This window comes from Otolemur garnettii, unplaced genomic scaffold (genome assembly GCF_000181295.1).
Source record: "Otolemur garnettii isolate 467f Iridium unplaced genomic scaffold, OtoGar3 scaffold00001, whole genome shotgun sequence".
Classification (NCBI taxonomy): Eukaryota; Metazoa; Chordata; class Mammalia; order Primates; family Galagidae; genus Otolemur; species Otolemur garnettii.
The window spans coordinates 13,798,191-13,819,883 of record NW_003852396.1 but is presented as its reverse complement, the minus strand read 5'-3'; the positions used below and the strand labels follow the sequence as shown (position 1 = coordinate 13,819,883).

Genomic DNA, 21,693 nt, shown 5'->3' with positions numbered 1-21,693 from the left:
GAGCGAAATCAAAACTTTTGCTAATAAGCAAACATTGAGGAAATTTGACACAACAAGACCAGCTCTACAGGAAATACTTAGACCTATTATCAACACTGTCCATCACAGTGGACCACCAGCAAAGTAAATACACAGAAACAAAATATCAAAATAAACTTGTTATCAAGACTGTCCATCATAATGGACCACCAACAATGTAAACATACAGAAACAAAATGTCTAAATGTAGTTTCCACAATGGGGTAAAAAATAAAAATATGCAAAGGACTTTGACAAAATAAGATGAATAGAACTCCACCACACTTCTCAATTGTGTCAATAAATGTAAATGGCTTGAACTCCCCACTGAAGAGGCGCAGGCTATCTGACTAGATAAGAAAGCACAAACCATCAATATGCTGTCTACAAGAAATGCACCTAACCTTGAAAGAAGACTCAGGGTTAAGGGATGGAAAACAATATTTAAGGCAAATGAAAATCAGAAGAAAGGAGGGGTTGCAATCTTATTTTCAGATATAAGTTGATTTAAAGCAACTAAAATCATGAAAGACAAAGATAGTCACTTCATACTGGTTAAGGGAACAATACAACAAGAAGACATTTCAATTTTAAATATTTATGCACCTAGCTTAAATGCTCGCAGATTTGTGAAATAGACCTTGATCAGTCTGAGCAATATGATATCCCATAACACCATAATATCCTGGGATTTTAACACACCTCTAACAGAACTGCACAGATACTCTAAACAGAAACTAAACAAAAAATACAAGAGGCTTAAAGGTGACTCTTAAAGAAATGGGCTTAATATACATATATAGAACACACCACCTTAAAGCTAAGGAATATACATTCTTCTCATCATCTCATGAAACATCCTTCAAAATAGATCATATACTGGGATACACAGAAAGCCTGAACAAAATTAAAAGAATAAAAAATTATACCCTATATATTCTCAGACCACAAGGCTAAAAGGTCAGAACTCAAGTCTAACAAAAACATTCAAACCCACACATTAAACAACTTTAATGGAAGGTATGGAAATTAAACAACTTTATGCTGAATGATAGTTGGGTCAAAGAAGAGATAAAGGAGAAAATTGTTAAGTTCCTCAAGCATAACAACAATGAAGTTACAAGTTACCAAACACCTGTGGGATACTCAAAAGCAGTCATAGAGGGAAATTTATTAAATTAGATGACTACATCCAAAAAACAAAAAGAGAGCACATCAAGAAACTAATGAATAACATTAAGGAAATGGAAAAAGAACAATCTAATACCAAACCCAACAGAGGAAAAGAAATAACCAAAATTAAATCAGAAACTATTGAAATTGGAAACAAAAGAATCATTCAGAAAATTAATGGAAAAAGAATCATTCAGAAAATTAATGAAACAGTTTCTTTTCCAATAAAATAAAATAAAATCCATAATTCTTTGGCCAGATTAACTAGACACAGAAAAGTAAAATATTTAATAACCTCAATCAGAAATAATAAAGGGAAAATAACAACAGATATCACAGAAATAGAAGAGATTATTTCTGAATACTAGAAGAAAACATATGCCCAGAAATTTGACAAGGTGGAGGAAATAGACAAATACCTGGAATTACACCCTCTCCCTAGACTTAACCAAGAAGAAATAGATCTCTTAAACAGACCAAATTCAGGCACCGATATTGAAGAAACAATAAAAAGTCTCCAAACAAAAATACCCTGGTTCTGATGGCTTTACATTAGAATTCTATCAAACCTTCAAAGAAGAGCTTATACCTTATACTGCAGAAATTATTCAAAAATTTGAGAAGGACAGAATCTTCCCTAACACTTTCTGAGAAGCAAATATCACTCTAATAACAAAACTAGAAAAGACCCAACTAAAAAGGATAACTGCAGACAAATTGCATTTATTAATTCAAAAATAGTCAATAAAATGTGAGCCAATAGATTACAGTTACACATTAAAAAATTTATACAACACAATCCAGTAGGCTTTATCCCAGGGATAAAAGGTTGGTTTAACATATGCAAGTCCATTAACATAATTCACCATATCAACAGAAGGAAAAAGAAAGACCATATGATCCTTTCAATAGATGCAGAAAAAGCATTTGATAAAATTCAGCAACCTTTTCTAATAAGAACACTAAAAAAATAGGCATAGGTGGCACATTTCTTAAAATAATTGACACAATCTACAACAATCCTATAGCTAATATTATACTGCAAGGAGTAAAACTGTAAGTTTTTCCACTTAGAACTGGAACCAGACAAAGATGTTCTCTATTGCCACTACTATTGAAAATAGTACTGGAAGTTCTAGCCAATGCAATCAGGCAAGAAAAGGAAATAATGGACATCCAAATGGGGAAAGAGGAGGTCAAACTCTTGCTCTTTGCCAATGATATGATTTTACACTTAGCCCAAATACTGAACTATAAAACTCCAGGAAGTAATCAAGAAATACTCAGGGTACAAAATCATTAACAAATCAGTAGCCTTTGTATATGCCAACAACAGTCAGGATAAGAAGTTAATCAAGGACACAATTACCTTCACAGAAATTAAAAGAAAATGAAATACCTAGGAATTTATACCTAACAAAAGAGGTGAAGGACCTCTACGAAAAGAATCATGAAACCCTGAGAAAAGAAATAGCAGAAGACTCTAATAAATGGAAGAGCATACCATGCTCAAGGCAGGTAAGAATCAACATTGTTAAAATGTCTATGATTTCAAAAGCAATCTACAAATTCAATGTAATCCCCATTAAAATACTATCATCATACTTTGAAGATTGGAAAAAAACGTTCTTTGTTTTGTATGGCACCAGGAAAAAAAAGCATATAGCCAAGGCAATTCTAAGTAATATAAACAAAGCCAGGATCATCACCTTACCAGACCTTAGGCTGTATTACAAGTCTATACTGATCAAAACAGCATGATATTGGCATAAAAACAGAGACACAGATATTTGGAACCAAATAGAAAACCAATAGATGAAACTAACATCATACAGCCACCTGATTTTTGATAAATCTAACAAGAGCTCACAATGGGGAAAAGAATCTCTATTGAATAAATGGTGTTGAGAGAACTGGATAACCACATGTAAGAAACTGAAACTGGACCCATACCTTTACCACTTACAAAAATTGAGTCAAGATAGACAAAAGATTAAATCTAAGGCATGAAATTATAAAAATTTTAGAAGAAAGTGTGGGAAAAACTCTTGAAGATGTCAGACTGGGGAAGGATTTTATGAAAAAGACTTCCATGACTATTGCAACAACAAAAATAAACAAATGAGACTTTATTAAATGTAAAAGCTTCTTCATAACCAAGGACACAAAAATCAAAGCAAATAGTCTTCAGAATGGGAAAAGATATTTGCATATTATGAATCCAACAAAGGCTTGATAACTAGATCTATAGAGAACTCAAATTAATCAACAAAAAAGAACCAATAATCCCATCTATCACTGGGCAAGAGATGTGAACAGAACCTTCTCTGAGAAAGACAAATGGCTAACAAACATAAGAAAAAAATCCTCATTTTGTCAATGCTGGTACTACAAACTAATACAGCCCATTTGGAAAGAAGTATGGAGAATCCTCAAACAACTCAAATTAGACCTCCTATTTGATCTTGCAATCCCACTACTAGGCATCTATACAGAAGAAAAACAATCATTTTATCATAAGGACATTTGCACTAGATTGTTTATCACAGCTCAATTTACAGTTGCCAAAATTTGGAAACAACCTAAAATGCCCAACTATCCCGGGGTGGATTAAGAAGCTGTGGTATATGTATACCACAGGATACTATTCAGCCTTTAAAAAAGATGGAGACTTTACATTTCATGTATCAACCTTGATAGACTTGGAACATATTCTTCTTAGTAAAATATCACAAGAATGTAGAAGCAAAAACTCAGTATACTCCATTCTAGTATGAAGCCAGTAGATAGTCTAATGCAAACCCACATAAGAGTATAACTCAAATTAATTCAAGGTGGGGGCAGAGGAATGAGGGAGCAGGAAGAGAAGAGGACGGTGAGGGATGAGTATGCTCAACTTAATGGGCACAATGTTAAGATGTATGGCACACATCTTGGGAGCAGGACACAATTATAAGAGGGGCTTTACTTAATAAATGCAAACAATGTAACCTAATTTGTTGTTCCCTCAATTAACTTGAAACAATAAAAAAAAAAAAAAGATACCTTTGAGTGCCACAAAAAAAGAAAAGAAAAAGGAGACATTCCAACTGATACTACAAAACATCATCTGTGAATAGTACAAACATCTATATGCATATAAAATAGAAAAATAGAGGAAATGAGCATATTCCTGGAAATGTACAACCTCCCAGGACTCAATCAGAAAGAAATAGAACTCCTTACCAGACCAATAATGAAAAATGAGATTGAAGCAATAATAAAAAAATCTTCCAACAAAACAAAGCCCAGGACCAGGTAGATTCATAGCCAAATTCTACCATACCTTTAAAGAAGAGCTAATACCCACTCTCCAGAAACTATTCCATAACATCAAGAAGGAGAGATCTCTTTCCATCTCATTCTCTGATCCCAGTATCACCTTGATACCAGAAGCCAGAAGAGGACAAAACAAAACAAAACAAAAAAAAAAAAGAAAACTACAGACAGATATCTCTTATGAATATTGATTCAAAAACCTCAATAAAATACTAGCAAACTGAATTCAAAAGCACATCAAAAAATAATTTAACATGACAAAGTGCACTTCATTCCAGGAATGCAAGGATAGTTCAATATAGGTAAATCAATAAATGTGATTCACCACATAAACAGAAGCAGAAACAAAGACCATATATGATCATCTTGATAGATACAAAAAAAGCATTCAACAAACTTCAGCACTCTTTCATGATAAAAACCTTCAACAAACTGAGCATAAAAGGAACATACCTCAAAATTACATAGCCATGCTTCTTAAAAGAGCTGTTTACATCTAAGTTCTCCATTGCTTTGTCTCAGTGCTCTACCCACTCCAATCTGTTTCTTGTCTCACCTCACAACTAAAATTTTTCTTACCAAGTTCACCAATGGTGTCCATATTGTCAAATGAGATGACATTTTGGTATTTATTTTACATTATCCTGGAGCACTATTATAAATTTATTATTGCTCTCTCCTTTTAAACATTCTTTTTCAATGATTTTTGGGCAATTACACACTTTCTTTCTTTCTCCTCTGGGTGTTTCCTTCTCAGCATTCTTTATAATGTCAACTCTTCAATTTCTAGATGAGGTTTGAAAGTTTCTTAGTTGAGGTTTTCTTAGAAACAGACTAAAGCAGAAGTTTACATATTTTTTTAAGGAATGCTTGCATATCTAATAACTCTAAGAGAGTAATGGAGTCAAGGTGATGGAATTAAGAGAAAATGCAAAGCTATGAAGCTCTGCCAACCCTATAGGGAGCTCTGCAACTAGGACGGGTATGAATACACACATACACACACATCCTTATACATATATAAACACACACACATACATATATAGATACATTTATTGCAAAGAATTCCCTTACACAATTACTGGAGGGGAGGTAACTAAACAAGTCTGAAGTCAATAGGGCAAACAAATGGAAGATAAAAAGCAAATTCTGACTGGAACCCCAGTGACTTGAATTAAACTAGTTTTTCACAGACAGGAATTTCTTTACCTGGGGAAAGCTAAAACCCTCTATAAAAGGCTTTTCAATTGATTAAGTTCACATCTCAGTTTAACTTATAGGTTCATAGTTTTCATAATTCTCCTTGAAGTGATTACCTCTAGTCTTTTCTTGTCTTTTGTCAATGTCTGTTTTCATTGTTTTGTCTTGATACATTGTCAGTGTATTAATAGGAACCAAGAAAAGCCTCTCCCCTTGAACTCTCAAACACCTAAATTATGCTTTACAGGTGCATTCCCTTCTTCTAGAAGCCCTTTCCAGTAACAGTGGTGCCATTTTGGCAATTGTTCACTACAGCATACCTAGGAGCTATCTACAATGAAACTGCTAACAGTGATGGGTCTTTGCTGCCATTTACCTGGTAAGTTATCCAGCAACTAAATTCCATTTCAGAGACTACTTCCTGGGACCACTTTTGTCACTAGTCATCTTCACTTGGGTTCCCCAGAAGTCGCACGTGATCCCATAGCAATCTGAACCTGGGATTTTTTTAAACTGTCCCTTATCCAGGCAAGGAACTTCACATTGTCTAGGGAATTCCCCCATCCTCACTGGGGGCCAGGCATTGGCAATACAATTTCTCAAAATTGATGCAGAACTTCTCTTCATGAAGCTTACAGACTAGTAGAAGAAATTGATTGAACTTACTTCCTTAAGCAACATATGTGAGGTGCACAATGACATGAGAAGAGAGAGGCAAGTGCTAAAACAGGAGGCAAATCCTTTGTTGAGGATTTAGGATTTAACTCTAAAGAAATGTGTGTGAGCTTCCCCAGATGAAGAGTTATAAACTCAGGCAAAGGACTCCCTCTGTGAGCACAATTCCTGGGAAAAGACTCATCTTTGAGCAATCAGCTGCCAACAATGACAGAAGCTGGGAAATCAGTTTTGGCCCTGAAAAGGCAATCTGTTCACAGCATCCACTGCACATGGACACTCTTGTCACTCTTGTCTTCTATTTCTCCTTTCTTTTTGAATCTTCTTTTTTAAAAATTCTAAAACTGTTGGTGATTTTCAAGATTATATCTCCAGTCCAAGTTTCTTTTCATAGCTTCTGACTGATATATTCAACTCCTTGTTTTAAAAGTTACTTAAATATCCCACAGGAATTTAAAACTTAACACATATAAAAATGAACTCTTAATATCCTTCAAAAATAAGTTCCTCCTCTAAATTTCCACAAGATAATAAATTTCATCTATACTCAAGTCATTTCTCATGCAAGAAACTTAGATGTCTCCTCTCATACAGTTCTCTCCTTTACCTTCCACATTTAAACTATAAGCAATACTCTGGAGTCTACCTGCCATATAAGGGAAATTTAGCATGTCTCCATTCGAACCTGCCTTCACTGTCACAGTAATTTCTCTATTTCAATTCAATTCTTAACCATCATGGTCTTTTGGTGAAAGTTATACAATAGCCTCTTGCCAATTTCCTCATTTGCTTTCTTCAAATCCATGTAGCAATTGAAATAACCAGTTAAAAACATGCTTCTAATACAGAAGACAAGTTCTATCTCAATTTTGAGAGATTATATTCTCAATGTCTGGCTCCTTGTAAGGATTGGATACATATTAAGTGGAAGAGTGAGAGCTAAATCTAAGAAAAATAAAAACAGAATAATATACTTTATGCTCAGAAAATAATATAATCTGGTATCCAACTCAGCTTGTCAAGGATTTCCAAAAAGTAAAGGTTGTTGATAGTTCTGGAAGACGTCTGGGTTGTATTAAAGTAAGTAATACTTCTACTAAAAAAGAAAGAAAGAAAGAAAGTAAAGAAAAATAAAAGCCAAAGATGGTGAAAATAGTGACACTGAAAAGAGGACCATGCTTATGAAAAATTCTCAGTAGGATTTGAAAGCATGCTGATATGATAAATCTTCCAGTGATTCTAGAAGACAATGTTCTTAGATGGCGATGGTGAACATCTTTGTTAGAACTTCCATAGCATGATAAATCAAGAAGAAAAAATGTTAATGAGAGATAGTACTAAAATAATATATAAAAATAGCTTAGTTCCAAAATTGAGTTTGTGGGCTCAGTTTTGGGGACCCTAGTCTGCTGAGTCTCCTGGCCAGTGAATAAAGCCAGGTCTTCTTCCAGCTGTGGCCTGAGAATCTTTTTATCTGTGTTGGCTCCTGCTACACTGTCACCACCATAAAGGAAACCCAAGGCACATAGACAGCTGTCTAAAAACTTAACATCTGAGTTCCTTTACTAGTCAAAACTTCCAAAGTCTTTTAGTTGAAATAAACTGGAAATGTAATTTCAAAAATCAACTTATCATAGACATGTAAGGTGACTTTGAAGTCTATCCTAATTAGCAGCCCCATTAAGTCAAAAGTATTTTTCACGCAATCTTTGGGTCTATATCTGAACTGCAAACCCAATTCTGACATGTATGCTTGTATTTCCCAGTTGATAACACATTCATCAGCAAGTTAAAAACATAGCCTCTTCAACATAAGCCACTTAAATGGATTTCATAAGAGATTTCCTCACCTAATAAAAAGTTGAAGGAGAACATCTTGTGGATGCCTTGTATTTTACATATATATGCATATGTGATATATATATATTTATTTATTTATTTATCTTTGGCAAACACTTCCAACAGCGGGATAATCAATATGAATAAAAGAAGGAATTTGAGAGGAACTTTTAATCTTTAGAATTGAGATTTGCATCAATGTCTCCCTGATGTGTGCACCCTGCCCTCTCTCACCCCCACAAAAGATTTTCTTCCCAATTACCTTTTGTGTTCTTCCCTCACTGGCTGCTGCTGATGGGTAATTTTACAACACTAATGCTATTAAAGCATGCACTCATGACCTCTTTGTAACACAAAGCAAATAATGCACATACAGAATGCAAGCACATTAACTGCTAATCTTGCTTTTTAAATGCTTATGAACTTGACCTATTGAAATGTCCATTACAGAATGTATGATAGCTTGGCAAAATAAAGGGGGCAAGACACCATCTCAGGAAAAGCTGATTCTTTGAAAATAAATCACTTGAAACACTGCAACGTGGTAGGAATTGATTGAGAAAAATGCAGTAGCACATAGTGAAGTAACCTGATTAAACCCTACAAACAAGACACCACTTCTAAAAGCTATATAAATTAGAGCACTGTGGCATCTAATTTGACCCATGAATGACTTTTAGATGAAAGAAAATGATGAATAATAATTTAATGTAAAGAGCATACATTTAGGAATATGGATAACAATGTTTTTTATTCTGAAGCAAGTATCTTTTGTCCTCCAGATGCAAGAAGGAATTACCATTTGGGATACCTTATGAGATATCTTAGGACCTAAAGGTGACCAAAATCATGTATAGGGATGACTTTCTACTCATTCTATTGACTATACATTTATAGGTTTTACCGAAATTCATAGGCAATCAGAAGTACAAAATACATCTAGAATAATTCTTAGAGAAAATTCTGGTCCGTACTTTATTGATGAGGAAGCCAGTGTAATATAGATCTCAAGAAAAAGACTTAGGGCAGATGGCTCATATGTAAATGTCAGACAAACCTGAGGGTTACTCTATTATTATTCTTAATTTTAAGTAATTCACAAATTTCAAAAAAGGACAATGGTGATAAAATGAAGAAAAGAAATTAGCAAAAATGGAGAAAAAATTAGCAAAAATCTATAAGCAGAAGTTGTTACATGGGTTTAAGTATGTACAGTATACTCAATTTTAGGTAAAATTAAAATCTTCAATGATTAAATATAAAAACTAAACATTTACACTTTATAATGAACTTATTACATTTTATTAATTTTCAGTCCAGAAAATATAGATAATTTTGACATTTTAAAATTGTATCAATATTTAATGTTCTAACTTTAATAGGCATAGTTATGAGACTTGAGACTAATGCTCAAAACAAACAAAAATAAAATCGAAATCTCAAATCCAGAATATTAAATATAACTATCAGAATCCTTAATTCCCAATTGTATACCATGCTAAGAGGAAAATTACAGAGGTGTTGAGAAGCTTGGAAATTAGACTGCTTTCAAAATGTTCCAAAGGAATATTCTTAAATATGGCTTCTTTGTTATCTTCACATGTAAGACTGGTCTGACTATTTGATCTTTTGTCTGGATGAAAACCCTATTCTATTATCAAAATTCTAGAGAAATTCATGATTTTCTATCAAAGTGCAAAGGGAAAAAGATGTAAGTATGTTTGACCAACCCTTTTTCTTGAGCTTTTAAGTACATGTCATGTTCCAAAATAAAGTTCTTTGTGTAGCATCTACAGAAATAAACTTACATATAAAAATAAACACATCTTTTAATTCTTACAAGTATTCAATTTGATTTTGAGTTTCTTCCCTAGCACCATATAACCTTGTGGTTTCATTTAACTAGACAACAAAAACAAACGCCACACCTGGATTACTGAGCATCTTACACATTCAAGGAAGGATTATACTTCCTCCAACTGCAAAACCTCCCACCATGGAATGCTATGAGACTTGGAAAGTATTATTGCACATTATTGTAGAATTTTATTTTCCTTGAAGTGATTATTCTTACAATCCATCATAAAAATATACTACAGTGTAAATATAAAGGTCTATAAAATAATGTGAGCTTTGATAAAAATATATAATGTAAAGTATCTTCAGTAAGAATAAAAAAGCAAAAATTTATTCTGATCTAAGAAAAAGTAGCCATGGTGAATTAGCTCTAGTCCTAAGACATAGGTTTTATTCAGTGGGATGTCTCATAAACACCTACTTTTTCTTCCATCAAATCTTAAAGAAATAGAATAATGTATATCACCTTCACAAATCAGCCACAAGGCTAAAGATAGGTATACTATATGTAGCCCAAATCTACCTAAGTGGAATTCAGAAAGAAAATACTGGATGTATTGTAGCAGGTTTGTTGTTTATAAGGATTTCAGAACAAAGAGAGTGGTGCTGATTGGCTGCTGGTGGATATTTCCCTACTTGTTCATTAAAAAGAATTAAACAGGCCAGGCACAGTGGCTCACATCTGTAATCCTAGCCCCCTGGGAAGCCAAAGTGGCTGGCTTGCCCTGAGCTCACAGTTTCGAGACCAGCCTGAGCAAAAGAGAGACCTCCATCTCTAAAAATATAGTCAGGTGTGGCAGGTGCCTGTAGTCCCAGCTACTTGGGAGGCTGAGGCAAGAGGATCGCTTGAGCCCAAGAGTTGGAGGTTGCTGTGAGCTATGATGCCACAGCACTCTACCAAGGATGACAATGCAAGACTCTGTCTCAAAAAAAAATAATAATTATACATATTTCAGTTACAATGGACTGCACTCATAAAAGCCTGTGTTTTTTAATTTTCTGCAACAGTGCTTTATTTTTACTCTGTTATCAAAAAATGCTACTAAGAAAGATTTCCCAGGAAATTACTCTCTTCACCACACTTTCCTGCCCTCCTCAAAATCTTGCTTCATCCCTGCTTATCAGGAGTAGATAGCATTCCCATTTTTATATAAGTGGTATAGTACAGTTCAGAGGTGAAGGCTCCAAGTCTTCTGTTTATCCACAGCCTCCTCTTCACTCTACAACTGAATAAAGTAGGTGTCTAAATAAAGTGACAACACTGGTACATTCTCAGGGTAGGAAAGCACTGTAGTCCATTGGGTTTCCACTTCTGAAAGTGATTCTACTTTTTCTCACCTCTGATATTAAAACAAATTTTAATGAAAAGAAAAAAAAATCTTCTGCAAATGCCATTTGGTACTCAGATAATTGTCATCTTTAAATAAAGGTGTAATTGCACCTGGCAGGCACACAGGTCTGTCATTAATGATGCCAAGTGGACTCAAAACCTGCTATTTTCCTAAACTGGATAGTACCTGGGAAACTGGAGAATAAACTGCATGGAACATCTAATCACAGAGCACAGGGTACAACCCAGGTCACGTTCCAACACCCGTGCAGTAAGGTACTTGCCTCCCTTTAAGCCTCAAGTGGAGAACAAAACCTAGAGGATTTAACTGCTTTCTCTTTAGCCCATGCTTTGGCTGTAGTATATTTGTAGCAGATAAGTAAAGCCCCCATTTTATGAACTATGGAGATTTTTCACCACTAAAATGAATTATAAGTTATAATAAATGGATAATTAGGTTGAAATGAACATGCTGATATAAGTGAACAGACACAATGCTCTGATACAATGGAGAGCACATCTGTTTCTCAGTGTCTGCATTTGTTCAGGCTTTCATTCCCTAGGTGGAAGGATGAGGGCTACAAAATATGACCTTGCAATGACAGAATTATAATGTGTGGTGTGTGCAATTGAAGCATGGCACCCTCCCATCCTTTATTGCTATGTATATGAGTAGTATTTCAGTAGTGCCGGTTCTCATCTAAATGTCGAGGTCTTCTCCAAGTAAAATACCAGCTCATAAAATTGCTGTTTCTTAAAGAAGTCAGATATAATTTTAATCAAAAGTAAAGCTTCTTGTTCCAATACTAATGGCAATGAAAATGTGAAAAGCTTCCTAAAACCTGGCAAAACACATTCTTTGACATTTTTCTAAACAGAGTAATAGTTTTGCCACACATTTGAGGATTTTTTAAGTTATACATATGTGTGTGTGTTCTGATGTGTTAAATATTTTTATTTCTCTGAACTTCTTCCCCCTAATTTTTCTCCCAGAAGATGTGTAGTTTACACTTCATTCTGACTATTGGGCTCTGTTCTAAAGTGACATTATTTAACTTCCTGCTAATGTAAAAAGATTCACATGGCCTTTCTTCTTTCCTTTTCTAATGAAAAGAATTGCTAAGAATTGGAAGTCTTCTGCTTCTTTTTAACTGGAAGTCTTCTTCTGCTTCTTGGTCTAGCTAGCTTCTGCAATTCTGTCCTTTGTGAATAGTACAGAAAAGAAGAAATAAGTTAGGGTAATAAAAAGGATATTTAGGCAGAGGGATGAGAATGAGAACAGTAAGTTTCCCTTGTCCTGTGATTGTTGAAGTAAATGCCAACCTCCTTATGCTTGATTTCATTTATTTCCAGTCTCACTGGTTTACAAAAGCCTGACTTTTCTCCTGGACAATAATCAAGTTATGGTCATGTGAACAGAGAACAGTAGTCATTTGTTTTACTATCAACTCTTTCCCTGTTTTCCTGGTTGGTGAAGTTATGATTTTCATCTCTGAACCTAAATATAAAATCATAGTATTAGTATTTCCTAGAAACCACACTATGCCAGATTTCTATAATGCAAAAATTCTGAAACATAATATCTTAGCACAATTATCATAAAAACTTATATCTAAAGATCAGCAAAATATATAAGATTAACAAACTTAAAATGAGAAGATAGATTGGGAAGAAGAATATAATTTCCTGCACCCGTGTCTAGAATTAACACTCATTGCCTTACTTTCCACGCAGCACAACGAAACTAGATGTTTTGTTACATGTATATATTTCTTAGGGAGGTGAGAAGAGCCTTTCAGTAGAAGAGATCAGAAAAATTGAGTTCTCGTAACTCTGCCTCAAACTCAAGGAATGACTTGAAGGAATGACCTTAGTTTCCTCAACTGCAAAATAAGAGTACTGCTAACTTCATTACTTAATATTTCTGTAGTATAACCGGATTTGAAAACATCCTAGCTAGCACAAGGAAAGGGAACTGTTTATCATGAATAACAACTTAAAGCTGTGTCCCATTGGTTTATTTAGAAAACTCACTGTTCAGTTGGGGTAACCAGCTTTAAGGGAAAAAAATTTTTTTTCTCAAATTATTTCCTCTTTTATAATGAACCTTCTTCAGGACAAACATTATCTATTGATGACAACAGCCCATTTGCCTGTAGCAAGTCTCTTTAACAATGCCTTGTAATTTAAATCTATTACCCGCTATGAATATTCCAAGTAAGCATTGATTTGGGGGTTGTAAATAACAAGGCTGTATAGATTAAATTAATTTAGCCTATGCCTTGTCTACATAGCATTTATTTCTTTAAGTACCTGTACTATCACAGACCCTCAACTTACATTTTTAACTCACTAAGTAAAGAACTATCAAGCATTTCACTTATAACCTGAATGTTTTTTTAAAAAGCAAACTAACTCACAAACGTATTTATGTATACAGTATGTGTGTGTGTGTGTATAAATCTGAGGGTTTTTTAAATCACATATGTTATCTTTGCTTTAAACTTGGGGAGCATCATTTTTTGTCATGACTATGAAGCAAAATTCTAGTCATGACAAAAATGATGCTCCCCAAGTTTAGTCTAGTATGAAGCAAAATTCTTCAGATACAACTGGATTAGTAGAAGTGGGGCTTAAATGTGAGAAGGAGTTTGAGAAAAGGACAAGGCAATGTTTCCTATAGATGAGGTCAGAGAAGATTAACATCCATTCTTCTGACCCTGTGTTAAACAAACCCACCGCTTCTAGATAGTGTTTTATACTCTAGTTAAGAAAGACCAGGTGATTTTTTTTTTTTTTAAATTCAGATTAGTATAAGGGTACCAATGTTTAGGTTATTTTGTTTTGTTTCTAGGTAACGTTCACGTTCCAGATGAGCCCTTCACCCGGGGCGTGCTGAACACCCTCACAGTGTGCACGTTAAGTGAGGTTCCACCAAGTGGTTTTATTTTCTCCCCTGCAAGTGAACCACTATTTCCAGACTATAATGTTAAGATGATAATGTGTTAATTAAAAGGCACACGTGCTTTCTATGTCTGGTTCTTGAAAATCCCTTTTAATCTCATAAAATCTAGAGTTTGGGTTTTTATGGGGTTTTTATACTTTCGTCTTTGATAATTTACTCCCTCTGCCTTCATTGTTCTAACAGAAACTCCTATTAGTTACATTTCCACTTTTTCTCTCCTATATTCCTTCCTTATCTACTTTCTGATATGTGCTTACTGGTATAATCTTTCAAGGGCTCTGTTGAATATACAGGGTAGAGTTTTCCATGTTCTTATCTTTTCTCTATAATACTCTCTATTTTTTGTTTAAATAGCATCTTTTTTTCATGAGTACACAGTGTCTGAAACTCATAATTTCTTGAGATTTTATTCCTTTCCCTCTTTTGTTTTAGCTTTTTCCTGTCTTAGTTCAGACTGCTATAGCAAAGTACCACCAACCAGGTGGCTTATAAACAACAAAACTTATTGCTTATAGTTCTGAAGGCTGAAAGTCCTGTGCCAGGCTTCTAGCAAGGCCAAGTTCTGGCAAGGACCATATTCTGGGTTGCAGACTGCCATCTTCTTATAAACTCAACTAGCAGAAAGAAAAATCTGAGTTTTTAAGTATTTGTATGTAAAAATGACAGCCTTTCCTTCTGTAAAGAAGGGAACCCAAGCAGATTAAAAACAATCTAATGTCTTTTTGGATTCTCTGTTCTTATTCACAAAGTGTTCTTTCTTAGCATAATTCTATAAAAAATTAAAAGTTCTTCTTCTAAAATTACCAAAGAAAAGAAAGAAATGTATATGTAGAAAGGCCTGTAGCAATAATCATTTTGTGCTTAAAGAGGTCTCATTTTTAGAGATTGTTTTCAGGCTCCCCCAAATTGTATGTAAAGTATTGTTTGTCATAATATGCATTTTAAATCAAGTTCTCAAAAAGATACATTATCCCAAAATGATTATTAATTACTGATCTAGTCCAATAAGGATCTTAGTTCAAGCTAGGGAAGTAATTTTCTATAATTAGATGTAGCTGGAACCTAAATTCCTAAGGCTGCTCATGCTAGTTTGCACTCAAATGTTAATTCCTGACAAGTAGATTGTGTTTCTTAAACTTGCATAGTCTTGTGAACACACATTGCTGCTTTATTTGGTGCAAAGGAAAAGTTTAGTTTAGAGAAATTTCAAAGACACCATTTCAATTTTAACATTTATTGCCACTAAAATTAGTGATTTAAGACTTGTATGACAAGAATTATTCCTCCAAATCCTTCAAAACAAAACTTTCTTAAACATGTGTGATGAAGGCCTAATTTCATTTTCATCTTCAGAAACGAAAATTATTTGTGTTTAATGCTGAACATTTGAACATCTACTAGAACTTAAAATAGGCAAAGAGGTGAACAGAATAGCACACTTGCTTTGAAATATAATCTTTAGTTTTTGAAAAGTCTTCTATCTGGGTTGAAATTAAGTGTGCTAATGTAATCACATAAATAAATTATGGTAAGAAAAATGTCAGTATTGCACATTAAGCCTGGACTAACTCAAATTTCCTTTTACTAGTTATTTCTGTCATGAGTTTTTATGAAAACTCTTTTTAACCTAAAAGGTGTCTCCAAAATGTACTGGTTATTAAATATGCTTTCAGAGCAAAATCTGCAGAAGTATTGCACTTTTTCCATTACTTTTTTTCTGACTCACCTTCTTTCCACAGAAGGAAGAAGAATGAATTCCAAGGAAAGAAAGAAATACCTACAAGTAAATGTGCTTATGGTCATTCAATGCTGCATGATTTAGCATGCTTGGCTGCTAATGGTGAATTGTAGCAAAAAATAACAGTAGCATCTATCATGTTATATGTGGCAAGGCAAGTCCCATTGCTGATTTCAGCAATGCGTTATATTTGTTAAATACCTACTAATTGATAAATATCTACTAAACAAAATCACTAAATTATATGAATACCTTAATTCTTAAGGTAGTAATGTGGGTTTTTTCCTCTGAACCAAGAACAGAATAGCCAGGGCACATAAACTGATAGGATTATACAGTGTGGTCTCAGCAGTGACTTTAAACCCATAATTCCCTGTGCAAACTCCAAGCAGTGCAACAATAGTATTCTTAACTCTGAACTTAAATCTAAACAAGTAATGAAGTACTTCTTCCTGTGTAGATAGTAAGATACAGGTTTTGCTATTCAGAAGTGTAACTACACTTTTGACATCTCCATCATAAACCAATGTGTAAGAAGTTAGGGAAATCTTATATCTCAGTGCCTCCTGACTGACATGATGCCCTTTGTTCTCAAAGTGCAATTTAAACAGAGCATCTTAAAAAGCTATGACCTAAAATAAATTGTGTCTGGGAAAAAGTGGAAAAAATATAGAAGCCAAAATGCCTAAAAAGGAAAAAAGAACTATTCACATATATGTCCCTTTATAATTTATGCTAGTGATATTTTCAATACTATGCAATAGCAACAGACTAAATAAATTGTTAACAAACAAGGGCCTATTAAATCATCATGCCTAATGCATGCTCAGGGAGGGCATATTTACCTTGAGGAAAAGGAATAAAGAAAGATATTAAAAATAGATATGATATTAACACCTGCACACAGTTCAGTCAGCATATAGTCTACAGACAACAAGTTTTAGTATAAGCAGTGAAAAAGATTAGATATCTTATCTACCCGTACCAATACAGAGTCCTGTGGTGCATTTTCAAACATTTAATACATTTGCCTGGAGCTTTTCCAAGCTAAAGCTATTCTGTTTATATACAACATAGGAAATGCAATCTGAGTTTCAGTGAATTTTTAATTTTGTTCAATCTTGCATTGGTTCAACCAAAAACAATTTAAAGAGGACCATGGCTATAAGCCTCAGAGTGAGTGAATTCAGTTCCTCACTAGAGAGTTTTTGAATCTGCTATAAAAATCAACAGTGTGCATCTAATAGTTTTCTTTTAATTTGAGGATTGAAAAGTGAATCATCACATCAAATGTTCTTTGGGGCTTCTTTGGTTTCCAGATTAAACATTTAATATGACCTTTCATCTTGCCACATTTTCTGCATTTCCATTTTAAATAATCATAAATAAGACAACCTTGCTACTCTTTGGCACAACATAGCTGTTTGACTCAGCTGAGTTGCACAGTCTTAGAAATTGCACTCATTCCATCTTTAGACTCCTGGCTCATGAGAAAGGTCTTCAGCTGAATGATTCTTTATTGTATTCAAATCTTGTCCCATATGAATTGTTTTGGTTACTTAGTTTATGAAGAGTCTTGGAAATGGAATTGGGTCCACAACAGAAAACACCAACTGTTTTCCTGGAAAGAGAGGGGGAGGAAATAGAAAATTAGGTGGAAAATTAGGCAAAGCATGACAAGAAGCATGCTTCAGAAGCATGGTTTAAGACAGTGGTCCCCAACCTTTTTGGCATCATGCACTGAATTCGTGGAAGACAATTTTTCTACTGACCAAGGGGCAAGGGGATGGTTTCAAGATGATTCAAGTGGATTACATCTCCACTTCAGATTATCAGGCAGTTTACAGTGGGGTTCCTCCTCCTGGGAGGATCCAATGCTGCCACTTAGCTGACAGGAGGTAGAGCTCAGGCCGTGATACAGCAATGGGGAGTGGCTAGAAATAGAGATGAAGCCTCCCTTGCTTGCCAGCAGCTCACCTCCTGCTGTGGGGACCAGTTCCTTACAGGCCCCAAACTGGTGCCAGTCCATAGCCTAGAGGTTGGGGACTTTGGGTTTAAGTTGTTAACACAGTTAATTTCTTGCTGTTTGACATATTGAAAAAAGTTCCTAATAATTTCCAAATGTAAACAACCAACAGGAATATGTTTTATTTACCTTATGCTTTTCATACTAGAATTCAGGATAATTCAAAGAATGTAACTATGAGCAAAAATTTACTTATTATTGGGCAGTGACTGATCAATCTGTTTGGTATTTTTGGTACATGCCATTGGTGAAATCAGAAGCCCTATCAAGAGCAGCAACTGATAGATGTAAATTGCTAAACAAGTGACTTATGACTAGATGTGTAGCCCATGCTGAACCATGTCAATTCTTCTTTTATTATTAATAGATACTGTATATATATTTTTCTAACATTCCACATGGATTTGCATGAGCATTGATGAATAAAGAGAGAGAAAAGTCATTGCTAGTTTGAAAGAATGTTTTTAAGAATTTTTATTATACATATACATTTAATATATGCTATAGCACAGACAGGAGAAACTCAAGCAGACTGGTGGCCTCCATGAGTTCAACGAATGGAGTTTATGGAGTCCAAACCAGCTAGAATTTGTTGAGCAGAATATGAAAGAGGAGGAGGGATCTGTAGAAAGAAGTTTTGGAAATCTCTAGAAAGGTGCACTCAAATTTTGGCTTATTAATAATCTGCTCATGTGAGAAAAGAATCAACAGACCAAAGAATAGCCAGAGTCTGCACAGAGCTGCTCATAACTTGTATTCCACAAACTGGAATGGAAAGTTCTATAATATAAGGGGGAAATGGTTAGTAGTCTTAGAAAAGTATAAGTATCACCTTATCTAAAAAGGAAAGAGATGTTGGTAAAATGAGCCTTAAACTAAAAGCTGCTCTGGAACTGCATTAACAAAACTTTTTTTTTTATTATTAAGTCTTTAATACATAGATCATAAATACATTTATGCCATTATAGGATTCAATGTGTTGATTGTTTGTACAAATTGGAATGCTTACTACCTATTAAACAACATAACCTTCACCACTTTTACCCAATTGCAGGATTAAGACATTTATTTTCTACCCCTGATAGATCCAACATGTACTTGCAGTATGCTCCATAGATGTGGTCCCCCTACCGACCCTCCTTCCACCGACCCACCCCCCTCCTTTCCCCTCTCCCTCCCCTTCCCTTCTTTATCCTAGGCTATAGTTGTGTTTCATTTTTCACATGCAATTGTGAGTGTGTACTGAGTACACTGGATATTTTTTTTTCCATTCCTGAGATACTTTACTAAGAAGAATATTTTCTAGCTCTATCCATGTAAACATAAAAGAGGTAAAGTCTTCATTTTTTTTAATGCTGCATAGTATTCCATGGTATACATATACCACAATTCTTAATAGCAAGTCTTGCAAAGATCAAATTGAACCCAAGTAACACAATTGCATGCCAAAGCAAGTCCAACACCTTTGACAAGAATAAATTAAAATTTGGCATCTAATATTCAAAGTTACAAATATATATCATTTGATCAAAAATTACCAGGAATGCAACAAACAAGACAATATGAGCTATAATTAGGAGTGCTACAGGCTGAATTGTTTCACAATCAAATTCACGTGTTGAAGCCCTAATTCCCAGTAGCTCAGGAGGTGACTATATTTGGAGACACCCTCTAAAGAGGTGATTAAGATAAAATGAGGCTATCAGGGTAGGCTCTAGCTCAGTTTTACTAGAGTCTTTATAAGATGAATAAATGTGAACACATAAGGTGAAAATGGGGTTGTGAATGGGGTTCTAGACACTAGAACTATGAGAAAATAAATTTATGTCATTCAGTTTACCTGTCTGTGGTACATTGCTATGGTAGCCCTCACAAACTAATACAAAAAGTCAGATCTTTTCATAGAAACAGGACAAGAATGACAGAGATAAAAAGATTATCAGACATGATCACGGAAACAATGATGATATATATGCTTTATATAGTCAAAGAGAAGATAAATGGAAGAATTTTTAAAAGGCCCAAATAGAACTTATAGAGATGAAATGCAATACTTGAAATGATAAATACAGTGGATGGGTTAAGAAAAGGACAGGTACTGCAAAAGAAAAGGTAAGCAAACTTGAAGACAGAAAATTGAAACTTACAGAGAATGAAGACTGGGACCAAAAAAAAAAAGAGTGAATAGACCTACAGTAAGGAAACTAATGATAAAATGCTGAAAACCAGTGAGGACTGGGAGAAAACATATAGAGGAGAAAGATCCATGAGAAATTATAAACAGAATTTAAAAGATAAGAACAAAAGTGAACTTCTTGTCATAACCTATGTAAGTTAGAAAGCAATGCTTCAAAGAACTGAAAACTAAAATAAAATGTCAACTATTCTATAACAAGCAAATTTTATACTAAATAAAAATGTCTTTCAAAAATAAAGATGAAATAAGAACTTTTCAAATAAATGAAAGCTGAAAGAATTTACTACACAGCAGTATAAGGTATAGTAAAGGAAATCAGAAAGAAGGAAAATAAAATCAGATGGAAATTTGATCTACTCAAAGGAATGAAGAGCACCAAATAGTAAACCTGTGAGTAAATATAAGATGTATATTTGTCTAACTTCTAATCTCTTTACCATCAAATTGATGTTTAAAACAAGCAAAAATAATAGAAGAATGAAGTTTAAAGCATATGAGGCCAATTATGTTTACGAACTCATCCTAGAAAAAAGTGCTACATACCTTTTTCCTACATATTACTGTGGTCACCTTCAAAGTGTCACCTTCAAAGTACTCGTTTTCTGGAATGACCATCAGAGATATTGTAGAATGGCACACGAAAACAGGAAACAGATCTTACTGAGTTGTTCGTACAGTGCTGCCAATGTATGCGCCGAGTGGCAAGTTCATGATCTTAATTTTCAGTCTTCATAGGATGACAGCTCTGATAGTCATTCCAGTAAAAGACTCCCAAACTTGCTTTGAAGGGTGGAGTAGGAACTTGTGTCAGTAGTTAGCTTCCCAAGACAGGTACTTTAAAGGTGACCATAGTGATAGTCAGCAATGAGGTACACAGCACTTTTTCTAGGCTGAGTTCACAAACTTAATTATCAGATCTCTTACATATAGGTACAATGAATGGCATCAATAGCAAAAGGGACAGAGGGATGGAGGTATGTGAAGAGGTTTAGGATTGTTTCAAGAAGACTATGATAAGCTAATGGTGTACAATGTAAGCCTAGAAAAAAGTTTCTCCATTTTGGCTTTATCACGATTATTTTAAGGATGTCATAAAACACAGATAGCTAGGTGGGCTTTATCCCTTGAGTTTCTGATTTGGAAGATTTTGGATAGGGCTCAAGAATTTGCTGTTCTAACTAGTTTCCAGTTGAGTGTACAACCAATGTAGTTTATGAATCAATGGCTCAAAGCATTTACTAATAGGACACAAACAAACACAGAATTATGGCTAATATGTTAATATTGAAGAAGAAAACAATCATAAAAAATTCAATTAATCCAAAGAAAAGTAGAAAATGAAAAAAAAAAAAAAAAA

The 21,693-nt window shown here is 34.3% G+C and overlaps 1 protein-coding gene across 3 annotated transcripts in view; it reads right to left on the bottom strand.

Moving 5' to 3' along the window:
- Positions 1-16,817: 16,817 nt before the first annotated feature.
- NOX4 (NADPH oxidase 4) overlaps positions 16,818-21,693 on the bottom strand; it is a 165,916-nt gene continuing 161,040 nt past the window's right edge. For 2 of the 3 annotated variants that reach the window (XM_003780833.3, XM_012801130.2), the window contains one exon: positions 16,818-17,734. In XM_003780833.3, coding sequence (XP_003780881.1) covers positions 17,614-17,734 — 121 coding nt within the window. In that variant the 3' untranslated portion in view covers positions 16,818-17,613. The remainder of the gene's footprint in view (positions 17,735-21,693) is intronic. The other variant, XM_003780834.2, reaches the window with a different exon arrangement.